Source organism: Dermochelys coriacea, chromosome 4 (assembly GCF_009764565.3).
Source record: "Dermochelys coriacea isolate rDerCor1 chromosome 4, rDerCor1.pri.v4, whole genome shotgun sequence".
In the NCBI taxonomy this organism is placed as follows: Eukaryota; Metazoa; Chordata; order Testudines; family Dermochelyidae; genus Dermochelys; species Dermochelys coriacea.
This window is the reverse complement of record NC_050071.1, coordinates 139,767,067-139,792,904: the sequence shown is the minus strand read 5'-3', so window position 1 is coordinate 139,792,904 and position 25,838 is coordinate 139,767,067. Positions and strand designations below refer to the sequence as shown.

General features: G+C 44.3%; 1 protein-coding gene across 1 annotated transcript in view; it reads right to left on the bottom strand.

Moving 5' to 3' along the window:
• Positions 1-25,838, bottom strand: part of ATRN (attractin) — a 262,010-nt gene that overhangs the window by 59,969 nt on the left and 176,203 nt on the right. Inside the window, 1 exon segment of the mRNA XM_038398370.2 lies at positions 21,070-21,131. Coding sequence (XP_038254298.2) covers positions 21,070-21,131 — 62 coding nt within the window.

The window sequence follows — 25,838 nt, the reverse complement described above, 5'->3', positions numbered from 1 at the left end:
GGCAATTTTAAAATCAAGATTGGATGTTTGACTTGAAGATCTGCTCTAGGAATTTATTTTGGGGATCTTCTCTGGAGGTCAGACTAGAAAAATCACAATGGTTCTTTCTAGCCTTGGAATCTGTGAAAACCTGAAATGCTGCTACTTCCAGAATGGATACAGCATCTGTTAGTGCACAGCAGCTCTATCCAACTTAAAGAAGTGAAGATAATCAGTTGAATTTGGTGGGATTCTGGCATTTGTGACGATTACTACGAAAGAGCACTCTCTCAAATCAGAAGGAAAGAGAGCAGTGACTGTGGGAGAACAAGTCCATAACATGCTTACACTGAAAGCTGCCGCATTTGTGTCACCTGGGAGAACACCTCCTGCTTACGGGACAATTCCACTGTGATTAGTTTTCTTTTTAGATGAAGGATCAGTCTCTGCCCAGGATGTGAATCGGTGTCATCTACAAAATAGAGCTTTGAACTTCTGCCTCCTCCCGCCAGTTATGTAGTTATGAAAATGCACTGCTGTAGAATTAATGGACCAGAAGGTGGTTCTCTCTGGAGCTAGATACCAAACCTGAGGAATCCCAGCTTGCTGCTCTTAGGTCCAGTAAGTGTCTCCTTTTCTTCTGAGGAGGACCACATCCATTATGTGATTATTGCTATTTGAAGTGCAGTAGTGCCTATGGCCTCATTCATAGGAGTGCGCCTCATTGTGCTAGGTACTGTACAAATAAAACTTCAAACTTTCAGCCATTGGATCATCTTATACTCTTCTCTACTAGATTGAAGAGTCCATTATTAAATATTTTGTTCCACATTACTTCTAAACTGTAATCAAGTCACCCCTTAACCATCGCTTTATTAAGTTAACTAGATCAAGCTTCTTGAGTCTATCACTATAAGGCGGATTTTTTAATCCTCTACTAGTTTTCATGGATCTTCTCTGAACTCTCTCCAATTTATCAACATCCTTCTTGAATTGTGGACACTAGAACTCGACACAGTGTTCCAGCAGTGGTCGCACTAGTGTCAAATAAAGTAACCTCTCTACTCCTACTCGAGATTCTCCTGTTTACATATTCCAGGAACGCATTAGCTCTTCTGGCCACCACATTACACTGGGAGTTCGTGTTCAGCTGATTATCCACCATGACCCCCAAATCCTTATCAGTGTCACTGATTTCAGGTTAGAGTCTCTCATCCCGTAAATACGACCTGCATTCTTTGTTCCTAGGTGTATACATTTACATTTAGCCATATAAAATGCATATTGTTTGCCTGCACCCAATTTATCAAATGATCCAGATCACTCTGACTCAGTGACCTGTCCTCTTCATTGTTTATGGTCCCTCCCAAATCAGTATTTGTCTCATCTACAAACTTTATCAGTGATGATTTTGTGTTAAGTTCCAGGTCATTGATAAAGACGTTAAATAGTATAGGGTTAAGAACCAATCACCCACTAGAAACACACTCATTTGATGATGATTCCCCATTTACAATTGCATTGAGACCTATCAGTTAGCCAGTCTTTAATTCATTTAAGTCGTACCATATTAATTTTATATTTAGTTTTTTAATAAAAATGTCATGCAGGGCCAAGTCAAATGCCTTAGAGAAGTCTAAACATATTACATCAGCAATGTTATCTTTATCAGTCAAACTTGTAATCTCTTAAAAAAGATATCAAGTTAGACAGGATCTATTTTCCACAAACCCATGTTCATTTGCATAAATTACCCTCCTTTAGTTCTTTATTGAGACCCATATCAGCTGCTTCATTGTCTCGCTTGGGATCAATGTTAGGCTGACAGGCCTATAATAACCTGGATAATCCCATTTACCCTTTTTAAAAAATTGGCATAACATTAGCTTTCTTCCAGTCTTCTGGGACTTCCCCAGTGCTCCTACAGCTGCCTTCACTTCTCCTCTAAATCAGGTTGGGTTTTGTTTTTTTTTTTATCCAGCACACCCTTCTCTCTCAATTGTGTCTTCTAGGGCACCTCATAAAGTGTTCTGAAATGATTCCCAAATATCAGTCACATTTTTCTGACTGAATTCTTCCTACCAGTTGATTTTGCTCATAATTGGTTTCCAGTTTGGGGGAATTGGCCCTACTAAAGCCTCGAGTGTATATACATATATTACTCATCTCGACTTTATTCTGCTTACATACTCTAAATGTGGTCAAGTCATGATCACTTGTACCTAAGCTACCATTAATTTTTAGTTCTGTGATCAGTTCCTCTTTATGTGTTAGGAGAAGTTCTAATATAGACAAAATTCCCCAGTGTTGGCAGTAACACTTTTTGAATTTGGAAACAGTCATCAATTATGTTTAAAAATTCCAAGGATGTTTTAGTACCAGCAGCATGAGACCTCCCGCTTATGGCACCCAAATTGAAGTCCCCCATGATAATGCTGCAATTTTCCTACACATTGTAGATAGGTGCTGGTCGCAGCTCACTCACTACATATTTTTTCTTTATAGGCTTCGCTGCAAAGGAAGTGTTTTAAGAAGATATTTGAAGGAGGATAGTAAGGTAGTTTGCAGAACCTTACAAGGAATAATTCCCATGCAAAAAGGACAACATAGGAGAAAGCATGAACACAGCTGTTAAATTTTCAAACAAGTGGAAGGGGGTGATGGAGGCTTGCATTCTGGGTTGATCAGAGGTAGGAATTGACTTCTCAGAAGCATATGAGAAATGATAGGTAGGGTAGAAATGCTGCGGTGGGCCTTGCATGGGAAGATAAAACAGTTTGTGTTTGATGTAACGGAGAATGGAGGGATGTAAAGAGGGATGTGATGTGGTCAGCCATGAGCCAGGAAAGTTTAGTTTTGCAGCAGGATTCTGAATGAGTACCTATGGGGTAAGACTGCATTTGTCAAACCAGAGAAGAGGATGTTACACAGTAGTTGAAACATGAGGTGAACAGAGGTTGGAAAAGAGTTTCAGCTGTGTGGATGGAGAGGAAAGGCTGTTTTCTTAGAAATATTCTGCAGCAAGAATAGAAAGATTTGGAGATGGACTGAATGTGAGGATCTAAAGTGGGTTCCATGTTGAAGATGATGCCAACGTTATGAGACTGAGTGACAAGGAGGAATATCACATTACCTACAGTGAGTCAAAAAGGAAAGGTTTCAGAGTAGCAGCCGTGTCAGTCTGTATTCACAAAAAGAAAAGGAGTACTTGTACTTCATCGGATGCATTGAGCTGTAGCTCACGAAAGCTTATGCTCAAATAAATTTGTTAGTCTCTAAGGTGCCACAAGTACTCCTTTTCTTTTCGCAAAAAGGAAAGGGTGTATGTAGAAATTAAGACCTCTGTTTTGGCCAGCTGACCTGAAGCTGATAGCTGGGCATTCGGAAGGTGGGGGTCTGAAAGGCAGGCAGAGATTTTAGTTTGGACAGGAAATTGTTCTGGTGTGAAGAGGCAGATCTGAAAGTCATCAGCACCAGAGACCATTAGTTGTGGATGGATTGCCCAGAGATAATGTGTAGCGGGAGAAGAGGACCAAGAACAGAATTGTGTGGGGAATTCCCACAAAAGGTTTGAGATGGATGAGGAGGACTGGCCAAATGACATATTGAAGGAATGATTAGAGAGGTAGGAGAATTTGAAGAGGACTGAATCTCAAAGATGAGGTAGGACAAAATTCCAAGAAAAAGAATGAATTTATTAGAGCATAAGCTTTCGTGAGCTACAGCTCACTTCATCGGATGCATTTGGTGGAAAAAACAGAGGAGAGATTTATATACACACACACACAGAGAACATGAAACAATGGGTTTATCATACACACTGTAAGGAGAGTGATCACTTAAGATAAGCCATCACCAGCAGCAGGGGGGGGAAAAGGAGGAAAACCTTTCATGGTGACAAGCAAGGTAGGCTAATTCCAGCAGTTAACAAGAATATCAGAGGAACAGTGGGGGGTGGGGTGGGAGGGAGAAATACCATGGAGAAATAGTTTTACTTTGTGTAATGACTCATCCATTCCCAGTCTCTATTCAAGCCTAAGTTAATTGTATCCAGTTTGCAAATTAATTCCAATTCAGCAGTCTCTCGTTGGAGTCTGTTTTTGAAGCTTTTTTGTTGAAGGATAGCCACTCTTAGGTCTGTGATCGAGTGACCAGAGAGATTGAAGTGTTCTCCAACTGGTTTTTGAATGTCATAATTCTTGACGTCTGATTTGTGTCCATTCATTCTTTTACGTAGAGACTATCCAGTTTGGCCAATGTACATGGCAGAGGGGCATTGCTGGCACATGATGGCATATATCACATTGGTAGATGCGCATGTGAACGAGCCTCTGATAGTGTGGCTGATGTGATTAGGCCCTATGATGGTGTCTCGAAGATAGCTGGGAGTGCACGAGCTGAAATTGTGGAAAAGCAGCATCGCTTACCCCATAACCTCAGCCATGCAGAACACAGTGCCATCCACAGCCTCAGAAACAACTCTGACATCATAATCAAAAAGGCTGACAAAGGAGGTGCTGTCGTCATCATGAATAGGTCGGAGTATGAACAAGAGGCTACTAGGCAGCTCTCCAACACCACTTTCTACAAGCCATTACCCTCTGATCCCACTGAGAGTTACCAAAAGAAACTACAGCATTTGCTCAAGAAACTTCCTGAAAAAGCACAAGAACAAATCCACACAGACACACCCCTGGAGCCCCGACCTGGGGTATTCTATCTGCTACCCAAGATCCATAAACCTGGAAATCCTGGACGCCCCATCATCTCAGGCATTGGCACCCTGACAGCAGGATTGTCTGGCTATGTAGACTCCCTCCTCAGGCCCTTCGTTACCAGCACTCCCAGCTATCTTCGAGACACCACTGACTTCCTGAGGAAACTACAGTCCATTGGTGATCTTCCTAAAAACACCATCCTAGCCACTATGGATGTAGAAGCCTCTACACCAACATTCCACACAAAGATGGACTACAAGCCGTCAGGAACAGTATCCCCGATACTGTCACGGCTAACCTGGTGGCTGAACTTTGTGACTTTGTCCTGACCCATAACTATTTCACATTTGGCGACAATGTATACCTTCAAATCAGCGGCACTGCGATGGGTACCCGCATGGCCCCACAGTATGCCAACATTTTTATGGCTGACTTAGAACAACGCTTCCTCAGCTCTCGTCTCCTAATGCCCCTACTCTACTTGCGCTACATTGATGACATCTTCATCATCTGGACCCATGGAAAAACAGCTCTTGAGGAATTCCACCATGATTTCAACAATTTCCATCCCACCATCAACCTCAGCCTGGACCAGTCCACACAAGAGATCCACTTCCTGGACACTACGGTGCTAATAAGCGATGGTCACATAAACACCACCCTATATCGGAAACCTACTGACCGCTATTCCTACCTACATGCCTCTAGCTTTCATCCAGATCATACCACTCGATCCATTGTCTACAGCCAAGCGCTACGATATAACCGCATTTGCTCCAACCCCTCAGACAGAGACAAACACCTACAAGATCTCTATCATGCATTCCTACAACTACAATACCCACCTGCTGAAGTGAAGAAACAGATTGACAGAGCCAGAAGAGTACCCAGAAGTCACCTACTACAGGACAGGCCCAACAAAGAAAACAACAGAACGCCACTAGCCATCACCTTCAGCCCCCAACTAAAACCTCTCCAACGCATCATCAAGGATCTACAACCTATCCTGAAGGACGACCCATCACTCTCACAGATCTTGGGAGACAGACCAGTCCTTGCTTACAGACAGCCCCCCAATCTGAAGCAAATACTCACCAGCAACCACACACCACACAACAGAACCACTAACCCAGGAACCTATCCTTGCAACAAAGCCCGTTGCCAACTCTGTCCACATATCTATTCAGGGGATACCATCATAGGGCCTAATCACATCAGCCACACTATCAGAGGCTCGTTCACCTGCGCATCTACCAATGTGATATATGCCATCATGTGCCAGCAATGCCCCTCTGCCATGTACATTGGCCAAACTGGACAGTCTCTATGTAAAAGAATGAATGGACACAAATCAGACGTCAAGAATTATAACATTCAAAAACCAGTTGGAGAACACTTCAATCTCTCTGGTCACTCAATCACAGATCTAAGAGTGGCTATCCTTCAACAAAAAAGCTTCAAAAACAGACTCCCACGAGAGACTGCTGAATTGGAATTAATTTGCAAACTGGATACAATTAACTTAGGCTTGAATAGAGACTGGGAATGGATGAGTCATTACACAAACTAAAACTATTTCCCCATGTTTCAGAGTAGCAGCTGTGTTAGTCTGTATTCGCAAAAAGAAAAGGAGTACTTGTGGCACCTTAGAGACTAACAAATTTATTAGAGCATAAGCTTTCGTGAGCTACAGCTCACTTCATCGGATGCATTTCCCCATGGTATTTCTCCCTCCCACCCCACCCCCCACTGTTCCTCTGATATTCTTGTTAACTGCTGGAATTAGCCTACCTTGCTTGTCACCATGAAAGGTTTTCCTCCTTTCCCCTCCCTGCTGCTGGTGATGGCTTATCTTAAGTGATCACTCTCCTTACAGTGTGTATGATAAACCCATTGTTTCATGTTCTCTGTGTGTGTGTGTGTATATAAATCTCTCCTCTGTTTTTTCCACCAAATGCATCCGATGAAGTGAGCTGTAGCTCACGAAAGCTTATGCTCTAATAAATTTGTTAGTCTCTAAGGTGCCACAAGTACTCCTTTTCTTTTTGCGAATACAGACTAACACGGCTGCTACTCTGAAAAGAAAAAGAATGTGATTGACGTGTCAAAGCTGGCTAACAGAAAAATGTCAGAGACTAGTGAGAGCAGTTTCAGTGGAGTGCAAAGGGCAGAAGCTGGATAGGAATGAGTCTAAGATGGAACTGGAGGAGAGGATCACCAGACCATGTTGGTAGTGTGCACAATGAACGCAGAGATGAAAGGGAGAAGGGAGCTGCTGCAGTAGATGGAGACAAGTGGGGTCAAGGATTTTTGTTGTTGTTACTATGTGAGAGATTAAAGCATGTTTGTATTGAAAAGGTAAGAATCAGAGGAAGAAGAGAGGGTAAGGAGGGGATAAAAGTGGGGTGAGGGAGATGAGATGGCATGGGGTCATTAGAGCAAATGGAAGGGCTAGCAGGAGCCCAGATGAGCAACTTCTGTGCCTATGACAGCAGGGGAAGAGAGAAAGCGTGAAAAAGATTTACATGCATTTCCTTGCCTCAGGTTCCTCACCAGTCAAAGTTAACAATGCTCGTTTGTATTTGTTACAGGAGAGATGTGCTTACAGCCTTGTCAGCAGATAATGGATTCCACATCCACAAAGAGGCATTCCATGATAAAACAAGTTTCATAACTTTATAACATCAGCCAGAATTCATAAGTTGTACGGACAGATTTCCCAGATCTGGGAGGATCTTGTCATATTTCAATTTGCAGAGATCAGCAAGATCCTGTTGAGAGACAAAACTGGGGGTAGGAGAGTGGGTTTGAGGAAAGAGTCAAAGGTGGTTAAAAACTGGTTGGGATTACAGGCATGGAATTCAAAGAGAGTGAGAAGCAGTGTGACTTGGCTTTAAAGATGGTAAAATCAAAAGGAAGAGAGAACAAGTTTGTAGTGGAGGAAGTCAGCATGGTCATGAGATTTCTTCCAGACACATCACTGTGCAAGAGCAGGAGCGAAGGAAATGGATATTTGAGGTGAATCGGAGTTGGGATTGGCAGAGTGGCCCTTACGATAGGAAAGAGGAGCAAAGGAGTCAAGGGTGAAGGAGAAGGTAGAGGAATGGAGGTCAGCTCCTCAACTGCATAGGTTTGACTGCATTGTCAGAACTTGTGGGGTTGGGAAACATACAGAGAAGCCTCAATGGTTTATTTCAAATGTTCTTTGCTAATGACTGTCACTTGTCTCTATCATGTGTGGGGATCGACTTCATACTGCCAGGAGAAATCTGCTTCTCTCATCTGTGGGATTCAAGTCTGTGCAAGACACAAGGTGGTTAAGGTGCTGAGCATAGCCATGGACCGTGTATGACAGAGACTAGAATCATACAATATCAGGATTGGAAGGGACCTCAGGAGGTCATCTAGTCCAACCCCCCCAGCCAGAAGAGACTGCACTTTGGAAGGGAACATCATGTTTGGCTGCATATGCAGGTGAGAAGTCTTCTGAGCTGATACTAGGGAGATTTGGCTTCAGATTGTTCATGAATCAGCGTGCCTGTATTATTTTTAGAGTCTCGCTGGTTGCTATTACTGATGTGTCTAGAAATAATGACCAGAGCGACATGAGCTCAGTTGTTTCTCAGAAAAATGGATTTGAGATTGGATTTTGTGTGATCTTTATAAATAGTAACATATAATGACATATAGTGATAGGCACTATAAAATACGTCAATGGATAAGCAAAGAATATTGAAGAAAATATCTACTGCAAGACTCCAGGAGATCTGAATTATTGTAATGTGACATATTCCTGCTTTCCAAAACAATTGGGAAATGCTTACAATAAGCAGACCACTATATAGTATATAAAAATGTCTGCTCAGCTATTGTGCCACTTGTGACAAAGCTCTGTCCTTGCCTCCGTGGATCCCGCATTTCCTGGCGGATTTTCGCTAGCCTCAGAGGCTCACTGTGACCCTCCACGTAACCCTTCTTTCTCTAGAGACAAGGGTCACAGTCTACTGAGCCATTTTCATCATAAGACAGCGAGGGAGGTTATGAGAAGTTATCTTTCCTTGCACAGTCTCTGTTGTCTCCCAGTCTCAGTGATTAATCGGGGCAAAGGTGGGGGGAGAGGGGAAGCCCGGACCCACCCTCTACTCCGGGCTCCAGCACAGGGACACTAATAGTATCAGCTATTGTAGCTGACCTTTTAGAAACATGACCTGTACAATTCCCTGGGCTGCTTCCCTCACAGCAGCCCTCATTTCCTCAAGCTCCCCTTCACCCTTACCTCAGGGCCTCCTTCCTTGTACCTGATATGGTGTGTACTACTCAGCCTCTCCAACAGCACAACTTCTTCCCACAGCTCCTGACATGCACATCCAGCTGACTGACTGGGAGGCTTTTAACTAGTTTCAGCCAGCCCCTGATTGGCTTCAGGTGTCCCAATCAACCTAGCCTTCTCCCTGCCTCCTGGAAAGTTCTTAATTGGCCCCAGGGGTCTTAATTGACCTGGAGCAGCTGCCATTTCACTTATCCTGGTACCAGGGATTTGTTTAGTCTGGAGTTAATATATCCATCTCCCACTACTTTTCTATAGCCATCTGGCCTTGCCCCGTCACATAGCCAGCCCCCTCCCCCCACTCAACACCATAGAGTTGAGCAACTTGGGACGCCAGGCAGTATGCTCGTGACAGACCATCAGCATTGCCATGGTGGCATCCAGCCCTGTGCCGTATGCGGAACTGGAATGGTGGAGGGATAAGAACCACCTGGTGACCCTTGCATTCTTTTCCTTATTCCGCTGCATCCACTGGACGGGTGCATGGTCCTTCACAAGAGTAAATCGCCAGCCTAAGAGGTAATAACACAGTGTCTCCATAGCCCATTTGACAGCAAGGCATTCTATCTCGACTACTGCATATTTCTGTTCTCTTGGGAGAAGCTTTCTGCTTAGGTAGAGGATTGGGTGTTCCTCTTGTCCCATCATTTGTGATAGAACTGTCCCCAACCCCACCTTGGAAGCGTCTGTAAAACAAATTCCCTGTTAAAGTCCAGGGCTATGAGTATGGGGTTATTACAGAGGGCGGTCCGAAGGTCTGTAAATGCCCCCTCTGCTGCGTCAGTCCACTTTACCATGTCTGGACCTCGGGCCTTCACCAGATCCATTAGGGGACTTGCCCTAGTGGCGAAGTGGGGAATAAACCATCAGTAGTAGCCTACCACGCCTAGGAATGCCCGGACCTGCTTCTTTCAGGTCGGCCGGGGCCAGTTTTGAATTGCCTCTAGCTTATTCGTTTGGGGCTTCACTATGCCCCTTCCCACAAAATATCCCAGGTACCTAGCCTCTGCTAGCCCTATGGTGCATTTAGCAGGATTAGCAGTGAGGCCAGCCCGCCTTAAGGTATGCAGTACTGCCTCAACTTTCTCCAAGTGGGTTCCCCAGTCTGACATATGGATGCTGACATCATCTAGGTATGCAGTTGCATAACTAGTATGGGGGCACAGCAGCTTATCCATGAGATGCTGGAATGTGGCTGGGGCCCCATGTAGCCCAAAAGGGAGGATGGTGTACTGGAATAGCCCATCCGGGGTGGAGAATGCTGTCTTTTCTTTAGCTTCTTTGGTCAGAGGAATCTGCCAGTACCCTTTTGTCAGATCCAGTGTAGTCAAGAATCGAGCACTACCCAGTCAGTCAACCTGGTATGGGGTATGCATCAAACTGGGATATTTCATTCAGTCGGCAAAAGTCATTACAGAATCTCATGGTACTGTCAGGTTTAGGCACTAGAACAATTGGACTGGACCACTGACTGCAAGATTCTTCAATAACCCCTAATTCTAACATTTTCTTTACTTTGGCCTTGATTTCCTCTCTTTTGGCTGCTGGGATTCGGTAGGGTCTCAGTGTTACCTTGGCTTGGGGATCATGCAGATATGGTGATAGGTCTCAGTCTTCCGCCCTGGTTTTGTAGAGAACACATCTCGGTTGCGATTAATCATGTCGGCTGCCTCGATCTTTTGGATTGGTGTCAAGTCAGATGATATCCTCACTTGCTCGTGTAAGTTCTCCTCCTGGGGAAGGGTCTCCTGCACGACTAAGCATGTCTCTCGATTGTGCCAAGGTTTTAGAAGATAGATGTGGTAAATTTGCTCCGATTTCTGGCGGCCTGGCTGCCGCACCTTATAGTTCACCTCTCCCACAGCTTCAAATATTTTGTAGGGTCCCTGCCACTGGGCCAACAGTTTACTTTCTGCTGTGGGCACCAGTACCATCACCCGATCCCCTGGTTGGAACCGTCGAAGCTTCGCTTGGTGGTTATAATGGGTTCATTGGGTCTCCTGTAGTCTTTCCAAGTGTTCCTGTACAATGGGAGTAACTCGGGCTATCCGATCTCTCATCTGCAGTACATGCTCAACTATGTTCCTTCCGGGATTTGGCTCCTCTTCCCAGGCATCTCTGGCTATATCCAATATGCCCCGAGGGTGGTGCCCATATAGCAGTTCGAATGGAGAGAAACCCGTGGAGGCTTGCAGAACCTCCCGGATGGCGAACATGAAGTAAGGCAATAGGGTGTCCCAATCTTTCCCATCCCGGCTCACCACTTTCCTGATCATGGCCTTGAGGGTCCTATTGAACCTTTCCACAAGGCCATCTGTTTGCGGGTGGTACACAGAGGTCCGTAGGGCTTGTACATGGAGCAATGAACAGAGATCTTTCATCAACTTGGACATGAAAGGTGTCCCTTGATCAGTCAATATCTCCTTGGGTAGCCCAACCGGGGCAAAGATCTGTACTAGCTCCTTAGCTATTGTCTTGGAAGCTGTGTTGCGTAGGGGAACAGCTTCTAGATACTGGGTTGCATAGTCCAGTACAACAAGTACATGTTGGTGGCCCCGAGCTGTCTTCTCTAGGGGCCTTACTAGATCCATGGCTATCCATTCAAAAGGAACCTCTATTATTGGAAGAGGTACCAAAGGAGCCCGCAAGTGCGGGCGAGGGCTAGATAACGGACACTCGGGACAAGAGGGTCAGTATCGCCGGACATCTTCATATACTCCTGGCCAGAAGAACCTCCGCAGGATCTGTGCCTGGATTTTCTCTACCCCTAGGTGTCCTCCAAACAGGTGACTGTGGGCGAGACTCAATATGGCTTTTTGATGTTTTCGTGGCACCAGAAGTTGTTGTATCTCTTGCTCCTGCATTTGCACCACGCGGTACAGGAGATCTTTCTTCACTTTAAAGTAAGGTCCGGGACGCCGGACCTTCCCATCCATGGTATCCCATCGATCTCTGCCACGTCTTTCCTGGCATTATCATATCTGGGGTCCTCCGCCTGGTCCCGCCCAAAAGTCTCTCTCCCAGGACTAACCTGCCCAAGCTCCCAGGGGCTGGCTTCTGCTTCTTCCAACAGCTCGCCGCTGTCATGGCTGGGGGTAGCTTCTGGCTCACCTTCTGTGGTGGAAGTTTCTCTGTTGGCTGCTCGCGTCCATCTGCCTACTAGGGAGGTCTTCTGGCCCTGGGTCAGGATCCGGATTCCTAAGGCCTTCCTCTCCTTTTTTGTCTTCCGGGTCTTTCGGGGGGCTGAGAACAGATCCTGAGAAATCTCAGCGAACATCGGGGGTTGACATTCCCACAGTGATGAGTCGCTATCCTCAGGGTCCCCGCCTCCCTCCAGCCTCTTCGGGGTAGTAAATTATCGAACCCTGGATAATCCCTCCCAATGACTACAGGATATGGGAGTTTAGGAACTACGTCCACGGTCACCTCAATGGGGTTTCCTCTATCTCCACTGGGATGGTGGGGTAATGGCTCACGGCCCCATGCACGCACGTCACTGCTACGCGTTTGGCTTGTAACAGCTGATTATTTTTTACCGGCTTACCCAATATGAGGGTGATAGCACTCCCAGCGTCTGCAAGCGCTGTAGTCTCTGCTCCATTTATCCTTACTGGCCTGGTGTAATTATGCGGGGCTAATGCGACCCCCGCTAGGTGGATAAGGGAGCATGGGACCTCCCAATCCCCCAAGTTACACTGCATAGGCTCCTCGGTGCTGGGACACTGTGCTGCTATGTGTCCCCACTCCCCACTTGCATAACACCTATAATTGCTTTTAATCACTCCCCTATCCCGGGGGTTAGGGGGTTTAGTCCCAGGGCTCCCCCCACTCAGGCCAATCCCTGCCTTCTGGAAAGTTCTTAATTGGCCCCAGGTGTCTTAATTGACCTGGAGCAGCTGCCATTTCACTTATCCTGGTACCAGGGATTTGTTTAGCCTGGAGCTAATATATCTATCTCTCACTACTCTTCCATAGCCATCTGGCCTTACCCCGTCACACACTATACACACTACTTCCCCTAATAGTGATTCCTGAAATTAAAATCAAATTTGCCACTTCCTCAAAACAAAATAAGCAGAATTATATATGGATAATCACTAACATAGCAACATAAATTTATATGGAGCTTTACAAACAAATAAAAACACAATCCCTCTCCTAAAGATTTCAAATCCATGAAAAGACACAGAATGCCAGCTCAAGAAAGAGAAGACTATAATGAAACTGGGGAGAAACAGTAGCAAATATCCCTGGAACCAACAGGCTTTAAGGAGGGATCATAGGACTGGAAGGGACCTCGAGAGGTCATCTAGTCCAGTCCCCTGCACTCATGGCAGGACTAAGGATTATCTAAATCATCCCTGACAGGTGTTTGGAGATTTTTAATAGCTGGTTAGACAATGATGGAGATTCCACAACCTCCCTGGGCAATTTATTCCAGTGCTTAACCACCCTGACAGTTAGGAAGTTTTCCCTAATGTCCAACCTAAACCTCCCTTGCTGCAATTTAAGCCCATTGCTTCTTGTCCTACCCTCAGAGGTTAAGAAGAACAATTCTTCTCCCTCCTCGTAACAACCTTTTATGTACTTGAAAACTGTTAGCATGTCCCCTCTCAGTCTTCTCTTCTCCAAACTAAACAAACCCAATTTTTTCAGGCTTCCCTCATAAGTCATGTTTTCTAGACTTGAATCATTTTTGATGCTCTTCTCTGGACTTTCTCCAATTTGTCCACATCTTTCTTGATATGTGGCACCCAGAACTGGACACAGTACTCCACTTGAGGCCTAATCAGCGCAGAATAGAGTGGAAGAATTATTTCTTGTGTCTTGCTTACAATATTTCTGCTAATAGAATGATGTTTGCTTTTTTTTGCAACAGTGTTACTCTGTTGACACATATTTAGCTTGTGATCCACTATGACCCTGAGATCCCTTTCCGCTGTACTCCTTCCTAGGCAGTCATTTCCCATTTTGTATGCGTGCAACTGATTGTTCTTTCCTAAGTGGCGTACTTTGCATTTGTCCTTATTGAATTTCATCATATTTACTTCAGACCATTTCTCCAGATCATTTTGAATTTTAATCCTATCCTCCAAAGCACTTGCAACCCCTCCCAGCTTGATATCGTCCACAAACTTTATAAGTGTATTCTCTAAGCCATTATCTAAATCACTGATAAAGATATTGAACAGAACCAGACCCAGAACCAATCCCTGCGGAGAAACACGGGATGATAGTAAATAGATAATAGCAAATTAGATCAAATGTAGGTGGCATGAGATTAGTAGGGACTGAAGGCTCTTTATAAGGCCTTTGGTACAAAACCATTTTGCATACTGTTACAAAAATTACTAGTGAAGAGGGAATGGGGAGGAATAGATTTTGAAGAAAAAAATTGATACTTTTTTAAAACCACAGTCTGTGCATACAAAAAAACCTTTCAATAGCTTAAACTTTGAGGGAAGAAAACAGCAGGATTTGTGCAAAGTAAAAATTAAAGAACTTATGCAAAGGAAGGGAAGGAGAGGGGGAAAAAAAGTTTCCTTGCAATTCATTTGGTTTTACAAAAGGTTAACAGTGGTTAGAATATCATTTCTCTTACAGTTTCAATTATAATGAAATATTAATGAGCCAGTAAGAGCCATTTTTCTCAACCTTTATCTGCTGACATTTTTGGAGCTTAAAATAAAAAGCTACTGTATAGAATAATAACCGTAAGTTAACTAGCAAACTTGGACCTGATTTTCAAAGGTGTTGAGGGCCCTAACTCCAACTGAAAGCAAAGGAAGCTGCAGGCATTCAGAATCACTGAACTTCAAGCTCCACATCTTTCGAAGGAGAGGAATTTGGTTGTTAAATAAAAAAGGAAATTAAGTACCGGCCCAGAGCAGAATTTAGTCCCAGCCAGCCCTAGGTAACAATAGTCTCTGGAGTATCGATGTTCTACTGGATTACTGGCTTCCAACAAACAACCTGTGACTTTGCTTGCCCTGTAGAGCTTTTGGGCTCTGCAGGTTTCCCTGTTCCTTCATAAGCTGAGTTGAGATTTGGAGTTGTGCAAAGTAATTGATTCCCCATCCTACTGGGATCTTTGAAATTACAGAGTTCTTGTCTCTTATTGCATCTCCTTGCCCTGCCTTGCACAGTTTAACACATGTATGGAGCTATGAGACTTGGAAACTTGATCAATGCAAAGTAACGCACATTGAAAAACATAATCCCAACTATAGATATAAAATGATGGGGTCTAAATTAGCTGTTACAACTGAAAAAACATCTTGGAGTCATTGTGGATAGTTCTCTGAAAATAGCCACTTAATGTGCAGCAGCAATCAAAAATGCTAACATAATGTTGGGAATCACTAGGAAAGGAATCGATAAGACAAAAAATATCATATTGCCTCTATATAAATCCATGGTATGTTCATATCTTGAATATTGTGTATAGATGTGGTCGCCCCATCTCAAAAAAGATACTCTCTTCTGTACCTTTTCCAATTCCAATGTGACAAAAATGATTAGGAGTATGGAAGAGCTTCCAGATGACAAGAGATTAATATGACTGGGACTTTTCAGCTTGGAAAAAGAAATGACTAAAGGGGTTGATATGATAGAGGTCTAGAAAATCACGTCTGGTGTGGAGAAAGTAAATAAGGAAATGTCATTTACTCCTTCTCATAACTCAAGAACTAGGGGTCACCAAATGAGATTAATAGGCAGCAGGTTTAAAACTACCAAAAGGAAGCATTTGTTCACAAAACACACAGTCAACCTGTGGAACTTTTGCCAGAGGATGTTGGCCAAGATTATAACAAGTATCAGAGGGGTAGCCATGTTAGTCTGTATCCACAAAAGACTATAACAGGATTAAAAAAAAAGAACTAGATAAGTTCATGGAGGATAGGTCTATCAATGGCTATCAGCTAGGATGGGCAGAAATGCAAAATAATGCTCTGAAGCGTCCCTAACCTCTGTTTTCAAGAAGCTGGGAATGGGCGACGGAATGGATCACTTGATTACTTGTTCAGTTCATTCCCTCTGAAGTACCTGGCATTGGCCACTATCAGAAGAAAGAATATTGGGCTAGAGGGACCACCGGTCTGACCCAGTATGGCCGTTCTTATGTAAAGAATGCATTGATGTACCACACAGTATGGCTAATTTTTAAAAATTAGTTACATACCTTTAAAATCTATGCATAGGCTAAGCAAAGTATGAAACATTCGAACCAAGCCATTTTTAGCTGGACAGACCCTGAAAGAAGTTAGGCAATCAGTAAAATAGCGCTGTACCTCCGTATATAGAGTTCTAAAACCTAATATCATAACACACATGTGCACAAAATTAGATACATAAATTGTTCATAACTTTGCTTAGGTACAGCTGAGTTTCTGTAAATACCACCCAAGGTCTGCTAATGTGCTTGGCAATATACAACTCAAAAAGCCCTTGTCGCTTAAAACCTAACAAGATAAATACAAAAAGAAAAGGGGAACTAGTGGCACCTTAGAGACTAACAAATGTATTTGAGCATAAGCTTTCGTGAACTACAGCTCACTTCATCGGATGCATTTGGTGGAAAATACAGTGAGGAGATTTACATACACACACAGAGAACATGAAACAATGGGTTTTATCATACACACTGTAAGGAGAGTGATCACTTAAGATGAGCCATCACCAGCAGCGGGGGGGGGGGGGGGGGAGAGGAAAACCTTTCATGGTGACAAGCAAGGTAGGGCATTTCCAGCAGTTAACAAGAACATCTGAGGAACAGTGGGGGGGGGGGAGAAATAACAGTTAATTGTATCCAGTTTGCAAATGAATTCCAATTCAGCAGTCTCTCGTTGGAGTCTGTTTTTGAAGTTTTTTTGTTGAAGGATAGCCACCCTCAGGTCTGTAATCGAGTGACCGGAGAAACTGAAGTGTTCTCCGACTGGTTTTTGAATGTTATAATTCTTGACGTCTGATTTGCGTCCATTTATTCTTTTACGTAGAGACTGTCCAGTTTGACCAATGTACATGGTAGGGGGCATTGCTGGCACGATGACATATATCACATTGGTAGATGCACAGGTGAATGAGCCTCTGATAGTGTGGCTGATGTGATTAGGCCCTATGATGGTATCCCCTGAATAGATATGTGGACAGAGTTGGCAATGGGCTTTGTTGCAAGGATAGGTTCCTGGGTTAGTGGTTCTGTTGTGTGGTGTGTGGTTGCTGGTGAGTATTTGCTTCAGGTTGGGGGCTGTCTGTAAGCAAGGACTGGCCTGTCTCCCAAGATCTGTGAGAGAGATAGGTTGTCCTTCAGGATAGGTTGTAGATCCTTGATGATGCGTTGGAGAGGTTTTAGTTGGGGGCTGAAGGTGATGGCTAGTGGCGTTCTGTTGTTTTCTTTGTTGGGCCTGTCCTGTAGTAGGTGACTTCTGGGTACTCTTCTGGCTCTGTCAATCTGTAAATACAGTATGTGCTGTAATGCTCAAAGGAATATTCAATATAGATAACTTTTATAAGCTCTGCTACAGTAGCGCCTACAGGCCCCAGTCCAGATATTGTGCCACTGTACATGGCAGTGTACATACTTATAAAAGAGAATCCATGCCCTGAAGAGCTTACAGTCGAAATAGACAAGACAGGACAGGATGATAAACTGAAGCACAGAGCAGGGGAAACAGAGGAGAAATTATCTGACCAAGGTCACACAACAGGTCAGTGGCAGAGCTGGGAACAGACCCCAGTGTGGTCGATATGGCAATTTCCTGGATATTCTTGGGAGACCATATTGAATTAAGTGCAAGTATCTTTTGGGTCCATTGTAAATGCAAGTTTCAGAGTGGTAACCATGTTAGTATGCATCAGCAAAAAGAACAAGGAATACTTGTGGCACCTTAGAGACTAACAAATTTATTTGGGCATAAGCTTTCGTGGGCTAAAACCTACTTCATCAGATGCATGCAGTGGAAAATACAGTAGGAAGACAGATATATATATACACACACACACACACACACACACACACACACACACACACACACACACAGAACATGAAAAAATGGGGGTTGCCATACCAACTCTAACAAGATCTATCAATTAAGGTGGGCTATTATCAGTAGGAGAAAAAAAACTTTTGTAGTGATAATCAGGATGGCCCATTTCAAACAGTTGACAAGAAGGTGTGAGTAACAGTAGGGGAAAAATTAGCATGGGGAAATAATTTTTAATTTGTGTAATGACTCATCCACTCCCAGTCTTTATTCAAGCCTAATTTAATGGTGTCCAGTTTGCAAATTAATTCCAGTTGTGCAGTTTCTCATTGGAGTCTGTTTCTGAAGTGTTTTGTTGAATGGCCACTTTTAGGTCTGAAATTGAGTGACCAGGGAGGTTGAAGTGTTCTCCGACTGGTTTTTGAATGTTATAATTCTTGACGTCTGATTTGTGTCCATTTATTCTTTTGCGTAGAGACTGTCCGGTTTGGCCAATGTACATAGAAGAGGGGCATTGCTGGCACATGATGGCATATAATCACATTGATAGATGTGCAGGTGAACGAGCCCGTGATGGTGTGGCTGATCTGATTAGGTCCTATGATGGTGTCCCTTGAATAAATATGTGGACAGAGCTGGCAACGGGCTTTGTTGCAAGAATAGATTCCCGGGTTAGTGTTTTTGTTGTGTGGTGTGTGGCTGCTGGTGAGTATTTGCTTCAGGTTGGGGGGCTGTCTATAAGAGAGGACTGGCCTGTCTCCCAAGGTCTGTGAGAGTGAGGGATAGTCCTTCGTGCCCCTCCACCCCCACGAACACGATACAGTTCTGTGGTGACCTAGAATCCTACTTTCAACGTCTCCGACTCAAGGAATATTTCCAACACCTCTGAACAATGTACTAACCCACAGAAACCTTCCTACCAACTATACAAAAAGAAGGATTCTGCATGGACTCCTCCTGAAAGTCAAAACAACAGACTGGACTTCTACATAGAGTGCTTCCGCCGATGTGCACGGGAGACAGGCCAGTCCTTGCTTATAGACAGCCCCCCAACCTGAAGCACTTCAACTTCCCTGGATAGTACTGAAGGAGCCAAGTGGGAAGGCACCATTGCTAAGTCTGAAATAGATGGTGCTGATCTGGAGGCGGATGGTACTGGTGCTCTGACAGCATTATGTTTCTCTGACGTGCTCTGCGGTCTCCCTGCTCCATTGGTACTGGAGGAAGAGAGTCTTCCGCTGAGAAAGTATCGAGTTGAGAGACTGAGGCCTCCAACACCATAAACCTAGCAGGAGATCATAACTTCTTGGGAGCTGGCTCCGTGTGTTGGGAGACTGAGCTCCCCTGCTTTGGAACCTTCCATAAGTCCTCTGGGATCTTCCCCCTTCTAGGCAAGACCTTAGCCAAAGGGACGCCGCCTGAAGACAGATGAATGGCAGGGGGAGGAAAGGTGGAAAGCGTGTGGTCTGCTGACCTGACTCGGAAGGAGGTCGAGGGGAGTGCTCCATCAGCAGCAGCTTCAGTTTGGTCTTCCAGTTCGTCTGAGCTCTAGATTTTAGAGCCAGGCAAAAGTTACACTTTTGGGAGATATGGGACTCTCCCACACAATGGATACTTTTAGAGTGGCTGTTGCTGATTGGGACAGCTGCCCAACAAGAGAAGCAGCTTTTGAAACCTGGTGAGCCGGGCATACCTAGCCAGACCAAATGAGTTCACCAGAAAAAAGTGGGGGAGAAGGGAAAAAAGGAGGGGCAGGGGGAGAAAAAAATGAAACCTCTCATATCTATCTAACTGATTTTATTCTAATAACTAACACTAACTAGAAACACTGAACTAAACTGCAAAACACACTGAGGCACACACAAGGCAGGCACGCTAAAGCTCCATCTCAGGCGGAGGTTGGAAAGAAGGAACAGAGCGATTTTCCCGCGCAGCCCTGTATGCCCTGGGAGCGTGGCGCAAGGTTGTATAGTGTGCATGCATAAGTCGAACAGACACTACTAATAGAAAATCTCCAATCAAGGGCTTGAGAGGCACATGAAGTGGAGCACCCTCAAGGACACTACTTGAAGAAGAACCCTCATTTACTTCAATGGGAACAAGATTTTACCCCATATCAACATGAATCGGACAGGAAGTAAACCATATACAGTAGATGCTTACTAGTAGGAAGATATCGGTGCCCTTTTTCTACGTTGTGCCTAAGTGACCGTTGCTGTTATGGGGAGTGTCAACAATTCATAGTAGGGAAAGTGTTCCCAGGGAAAATGTTGCTCACAAGCAGCGGTCACTCTTACAAGGTGTTGCTGTAAACAAGCATCCACTGTAAAGTGTCCTCACAGCACTATTTTAAGATGTAGTCCACACTACGAAAAAAGTTTAATAGAGGAGCCCTGATAAGTGATCTTCATGAAATGCCAACTCAGTGCTCTTAGATTTTATACCTCTTCTGATACTGAATGTGTGTAAAAGCTCAGGCACGATACCATTTCTGTATCTGTTTACTCATGAGTAAAATATGTATAATCCTTACCTACTTCACAAAGGATTGTGAGGCTTTAATGTTCATAAGGTACTTTGAAATGTTTACTTGAAAGTAGTATATATATTATTGTTATGTTATGAAATATTAACAGTCCCTACAATTAGATAGTCCAGCACATCAGTTTATGAAATCTTAAGGACTCAATTTTCATCACTTCTGGAGTCTTCCCATGTTCTTGTAAAGAACACCCTTTTGAAGAATGGAAGAAGAAATAGAATATTATTTTACTTCTGTTGTTTCCATTCTTATGGCATCATGAACCTGTTTCACACTGACAATAAGGGCTCACTTTGTTCAGAGGACGGTGTGTGCTTGCACTGACGTGTAGCCAATTTTTCTAATTTAAGCTTATCAAGAAAAAATATTTTAAATGTTAATAGTAGTACTTTCAATTCACTAGACTTAAATGTTAGATAAAGATGATGGTTTAACTTTAATAAACTATACATCAGTATATTGATAAAAGGAGCTTTCTTAAAACAGTTGAAACATTTATCTGCCTAAAATGAAAAGTACCTGAAAAATGTCACAAAGAACTGTACCAGGTCCATAAAGTTGCTGTGCTGTGAGAAAGCAATCTGTAAAAGAAAAGCAAATGTTTTCCTGTTACTTCACTGGCAGGTAATTTATATCCAAAATTCATCATTACCCTGCTGCTGGGATCAACAATTACTATGAAATACTGCTTCATTTTCTTCAAATGTACACCATGTTGATTTTTTAAAAACAAATATTAAGTAGTATTCTGACAAAGAAGAAACAGACCTCAGATTAAGATTTGAAATGCTTCATCCAAATTTCTTTTTAAAAACAAAACAAATTCTTCAGCTCTTCCAGTTACAATCCAGGAATATATCACTTTGGTAAATGAGGCAAAAGAACATGGTAATCATCTTTGAAAAAATCCAAATCCAAAATGATCACAATACTCACAAATCAGAAGCAACATACAGCTAAAGTAGAATATTTTGAATTACTGCAGACATATTAACCAATAAAGTACAATAAATACTAAAAAGTTCAAAAGTAAGCAGAATTGCTTGCCCTCATTGAAATAATACTTTTAAAGTAAGATCTTCTTGAATAAATAACTTACACCCAGAGCAGCAAAAAGGCATGAAACACAGAAGATAATAGATACTGTAAAAACAACTATGGCATTCATTTTAACCCACTTTCCTGCAAGCCACTCAAACTGAAAAGAAAAGTGAAAAACAACCCAATTTTTTGGACAAAATGCAGAAGGAAGAAAGAAACAGGAAATTGGGAGGTGGTTAGAGGCAAAAGGAGAGATTAGAGAGTCTGGTTAAAAAAGACAAAGCCAAGGGAAGGGAAGGCAAGCCAACAGAAAGGCAACTTGTGATTGCTACTATTGCACAAATTCTTTCCAGGTACCTCCTATTTCCTCTGACCATCCATCCCAGCACCGCAACAGGAAATGAACACTTTCCTGAACAATTGGAACTTTTCCCGACCCTAAATGGAAACGGGCAGTTTATACAGAAAAGCTTTTCATTTTTATAGAGTCTGTCTCAAAGTATTGTTTCTATTTTCCCATTAAATTACACATCTTAGCAATATTGGTATCAATTTTAACTTATTCCCACTGTTAGCTACAGGTTGAATACTATGAATACCAGAAAAATAGCCAGTTGTTTATTATTTTTTCCAGAAACATAGTCTGTTGCCATATTTGTTTTAAATATCTATATTATATTGCAACTGATATAGTAGAAGGCCAGAACCATTTGTCTACAAATACGCTGAAGTGATCTTTATACACTGTAATCTCCTTTGGAGTGCATAATGGTAGACTTTCTATTTTGCTGGAAAGCTTGAACAGCACTGAAAGCTGCAGACAGTATGATTCCATTCCTTCAATCCTACTGCCTACATATGATGGGAAGATTCGGCAAGCTGTATTTTTAATTTAATTTTAATGCAGTGCCCAACAGCCTATTTGAGTTTTCCAGTTAAAAAGGATAGCAAACATATTGTGGGCTGCACTTTACATTTTAAGGACAGAGGACTAAATCTATGTTTTCTTTAAAACAGATACCAAGATAGGAATAGTAATAATTTCAAACAAATCAAATAATTTCAAGCTCCTGATATATTATAGAAACAGGAATTGACAGTAACTAAGATACTTGTTACATAGTTTCAGAGTAGCAGACGTGTTAGTCTGTATTCACAAAAAGAAAAGGAGTACTTGTGGCACCTTAGAGACTAACAAATTTATTAGAGCATAAGCTTTCGTGAGCTACAGCTCACTTCATCGGATGCATTTGGTGGAAAAAACAGAGGAGAGATTTATATACACACACACAGAGAACATGAAACAATGGGTTTATCATACACACTGTAAGGAGAGTGATCACTTAAGATAAGCCATCACCAGCAGCGGGGGGGGGGGGGGGGAAGGAGGAAAACCTTTCATGGTGACAAGCAAGGTAGGCTAATTCCAAAAGGTTAAAACCCTGCCAAAGGGTTTGAATACCTTTACACCCACCCTCCCATGGGCTCGCTGGTAGTCTCTGGGGCCAATGAAAAAGAAACAAGGCCATACCAGTCGACCTCAAAAATAAAGAGGCCAAAAGATTGGACCTATTTGGAAGAAAAATTTATACAACTGCCAGCCTGCACAGTAGTGGTGAACCATCAGGCCCTCCTAGGGAGATACAGTTGTAAGTTATGGGACTCTCTCCGTAAATTCAAGGAGTCCCTCCCTCAGGGCTTGGCCCAGGAATTTGGCACCCTCGTAGAGTAGGGCACCATGGCAGCTCGGTGCTCCCTCCAGATAGTGTGGGATATGGCTGACTACACGGCTATGGTGATGGCGTCGGCAGTGGTTATGAAGCGCAGCTTCTGGATTCAGACCACAGGCCTCTTCCTTTGCTCATTGGGCATGCTTTCACCGCGGCCTGCAAGAAAACATTTCCAGCCACCCTCACCGCCTAGGCCTTAGCAGTCTCACCTAGGGTCTGCAAGGAGAAGGGACAGAGAGGTTAGTTTCAGCCACCGTCGTCCTTCCTCCTCCCACTCACCTGTGCAACCTGGACCGGCAAATCATCTCAGAGGCCACAATCACTCATTTTGAGGGTGCGGTCAAGAGCGACATCCCAGTCACCTTCCAGGATCCACCTCGCTCTTTCCTCAACCGTCTTTTGTTCGGCCTGGTTCCGAGTCACCTTGGACTGTTGGGTGCTGGACATAGTGTTTCAAGGTTGCACCTTGCAGTTTTTGGGCACCCCTTCCTTCCGTCCCTCTTCAGGGACCCTTTTCACGAGCAACTCTTCGTTCAAGAGGTCAAGAACCACCTGCACATGGGGGCGGTGGAGGAGGTCCCTTGGGACTTGACAGGGAAAGGAATCTATTCCCGTTATTTCCTAATCCCGAAAGCAAAAGAGGGTCTCAGACCCATTTTGGACCTGCGATGCCTCAACTAGTTTCTCAAGAAGCTGAAGTTTCACATGGTCTCCCTGGCCTCCATCATCCCCTCTCTGGATCCACAAGACTGGTATGCTGCCCTCCATTTGTAGGATGCCTATTTCCATATTCCAAGGCCACAGATGTTTCCTCCGTTTCATAGTGGGCGACCACCATTTCCAATTTACTGCACTCCCCCCTTTGGCCTCTTATCGGTTCCAAGTGTCTTCACAAAATGTATGGCGCCAGTGGCCACTTACCTATAACATCGAGGGGTCCAGATCTTCCTGTATCTCAATGGCTGGCTCATCAAGGGCAGGTCTCGGGATCAAGTGCAGAGAAGCCTCGATCTGGTGCATTCTATGTGTTGTGCCTGTTAATAAACGAGAAAAAAATCTACCTTAAGGGCAGTCCAACGCATAGAGTTCATTGGAGCGGCTCTCGACTCCACCCGAGTCAGAGCCTTCCTTCCAGAGATGCAGTTGCAGACAATGTTGGACCTGATCTCCCATTGGAAGAGCCACTTGCTCACCATAGCTCACATCTGCCTACAGTTGCTGGGCCACATGCAGTCTGTACGTTCGTGGTCAGTCATGCCCGGCTCCACCTCTGGCCTCTGCAAGCGTGGCTGGCGTCAGTTTACACCCCCAGCTGTGTAGACCGTGTAGTCAGTGTGCCAGATCACATTCAGTCATCCCTCAAGTGGTGGCTGAACCCTGGGTCGGTGATGGAGGATGTTCCCTTTGCGGTCCTGTCTCTGTTGCTGACCCTGGTCTCAGATGCTTCGGACCTGGGCGGGGGAGCCCACCTGGGCAAGCTCAGCACTCGGGGCCACTGACTGCGAGATGATCTGGCCCTTCACATCAATGTTAGGGAGCTAAGGGCAGTTCGCCTGGCCTGCCAGGCTTTCTTGTCCCACCCGAGGGGCAAGGTGATGCAGGTCCTCATGGACATACCGCCGCCATGTATTACATCAACAGGCAGGGTGAAGCCAGGTTGTCAGCCTTTGCCAAGAAGCTCTCGGCCTTTGGGACCGCTATGTGTGACATGCCACTCATCTGAGAGCCGCACACCTGCCTGGGACCAAAAATGTGCTAGCAGTTTGCCTCAGCAGGACCTTCTCATCTCGCCACGAGTGGTCGCTCCATCTGTGACCAGATCTTCCAAAAGTGGGGAACTCCCCAGGGAGACTTGTTTGCATCCTGCCAAAACAGGAAATGCCATGTTGTTCTGTTCATTCCAGGGGATGTACAAGGATTCCTTCTCAGTTGCTTTCCTGCTCCCGTGGTCAGGGGCCCTGATGGACGCCTTCCTGCTGGTGCCGTTGATCCACAGAGTACTCATGACGATCAAACAGGGCGAAGGTTGTCCCGATAGCCCCCAAGTGGCCTCACCAACACTGGTTCAGCACGCTGATGGACCTTTCAGTAGCCGGTCTCTGGCCAGACCTGCTGTCCCAGGACCACGGCAATCTCCTGCACCCGAGCCTGGAGGTATTGCACTTGACAGCATGGCTACTGCATGGCTGAATGCGGAAGAGCGGGAATGCTTGATCTGGGTGCAACAGGTCTCACTTGGTAGCAGAAAGCCCTCCACCAGAGTGACTTACCTGGTGAAGTGGAAAAGATTTACGTGCTGAGCTTTGGATCGGCACATCCGGGCAGAGCAGGTGATCCTGGATTATCTTCTGCACCTCATACTTCAGGGTTTGTCCCTGTCATCGATCAGGGTACACTTGGCCGCTATTTCAGCTTTCCACCCTCCATTCTAAGGCAGGTCCGTTTTCGCCCACGACATGATGGTCTGGTTCTTGAAAGGTCTGGAGTGTCTTTACCCTCACTTCTGGAACCCTGTCC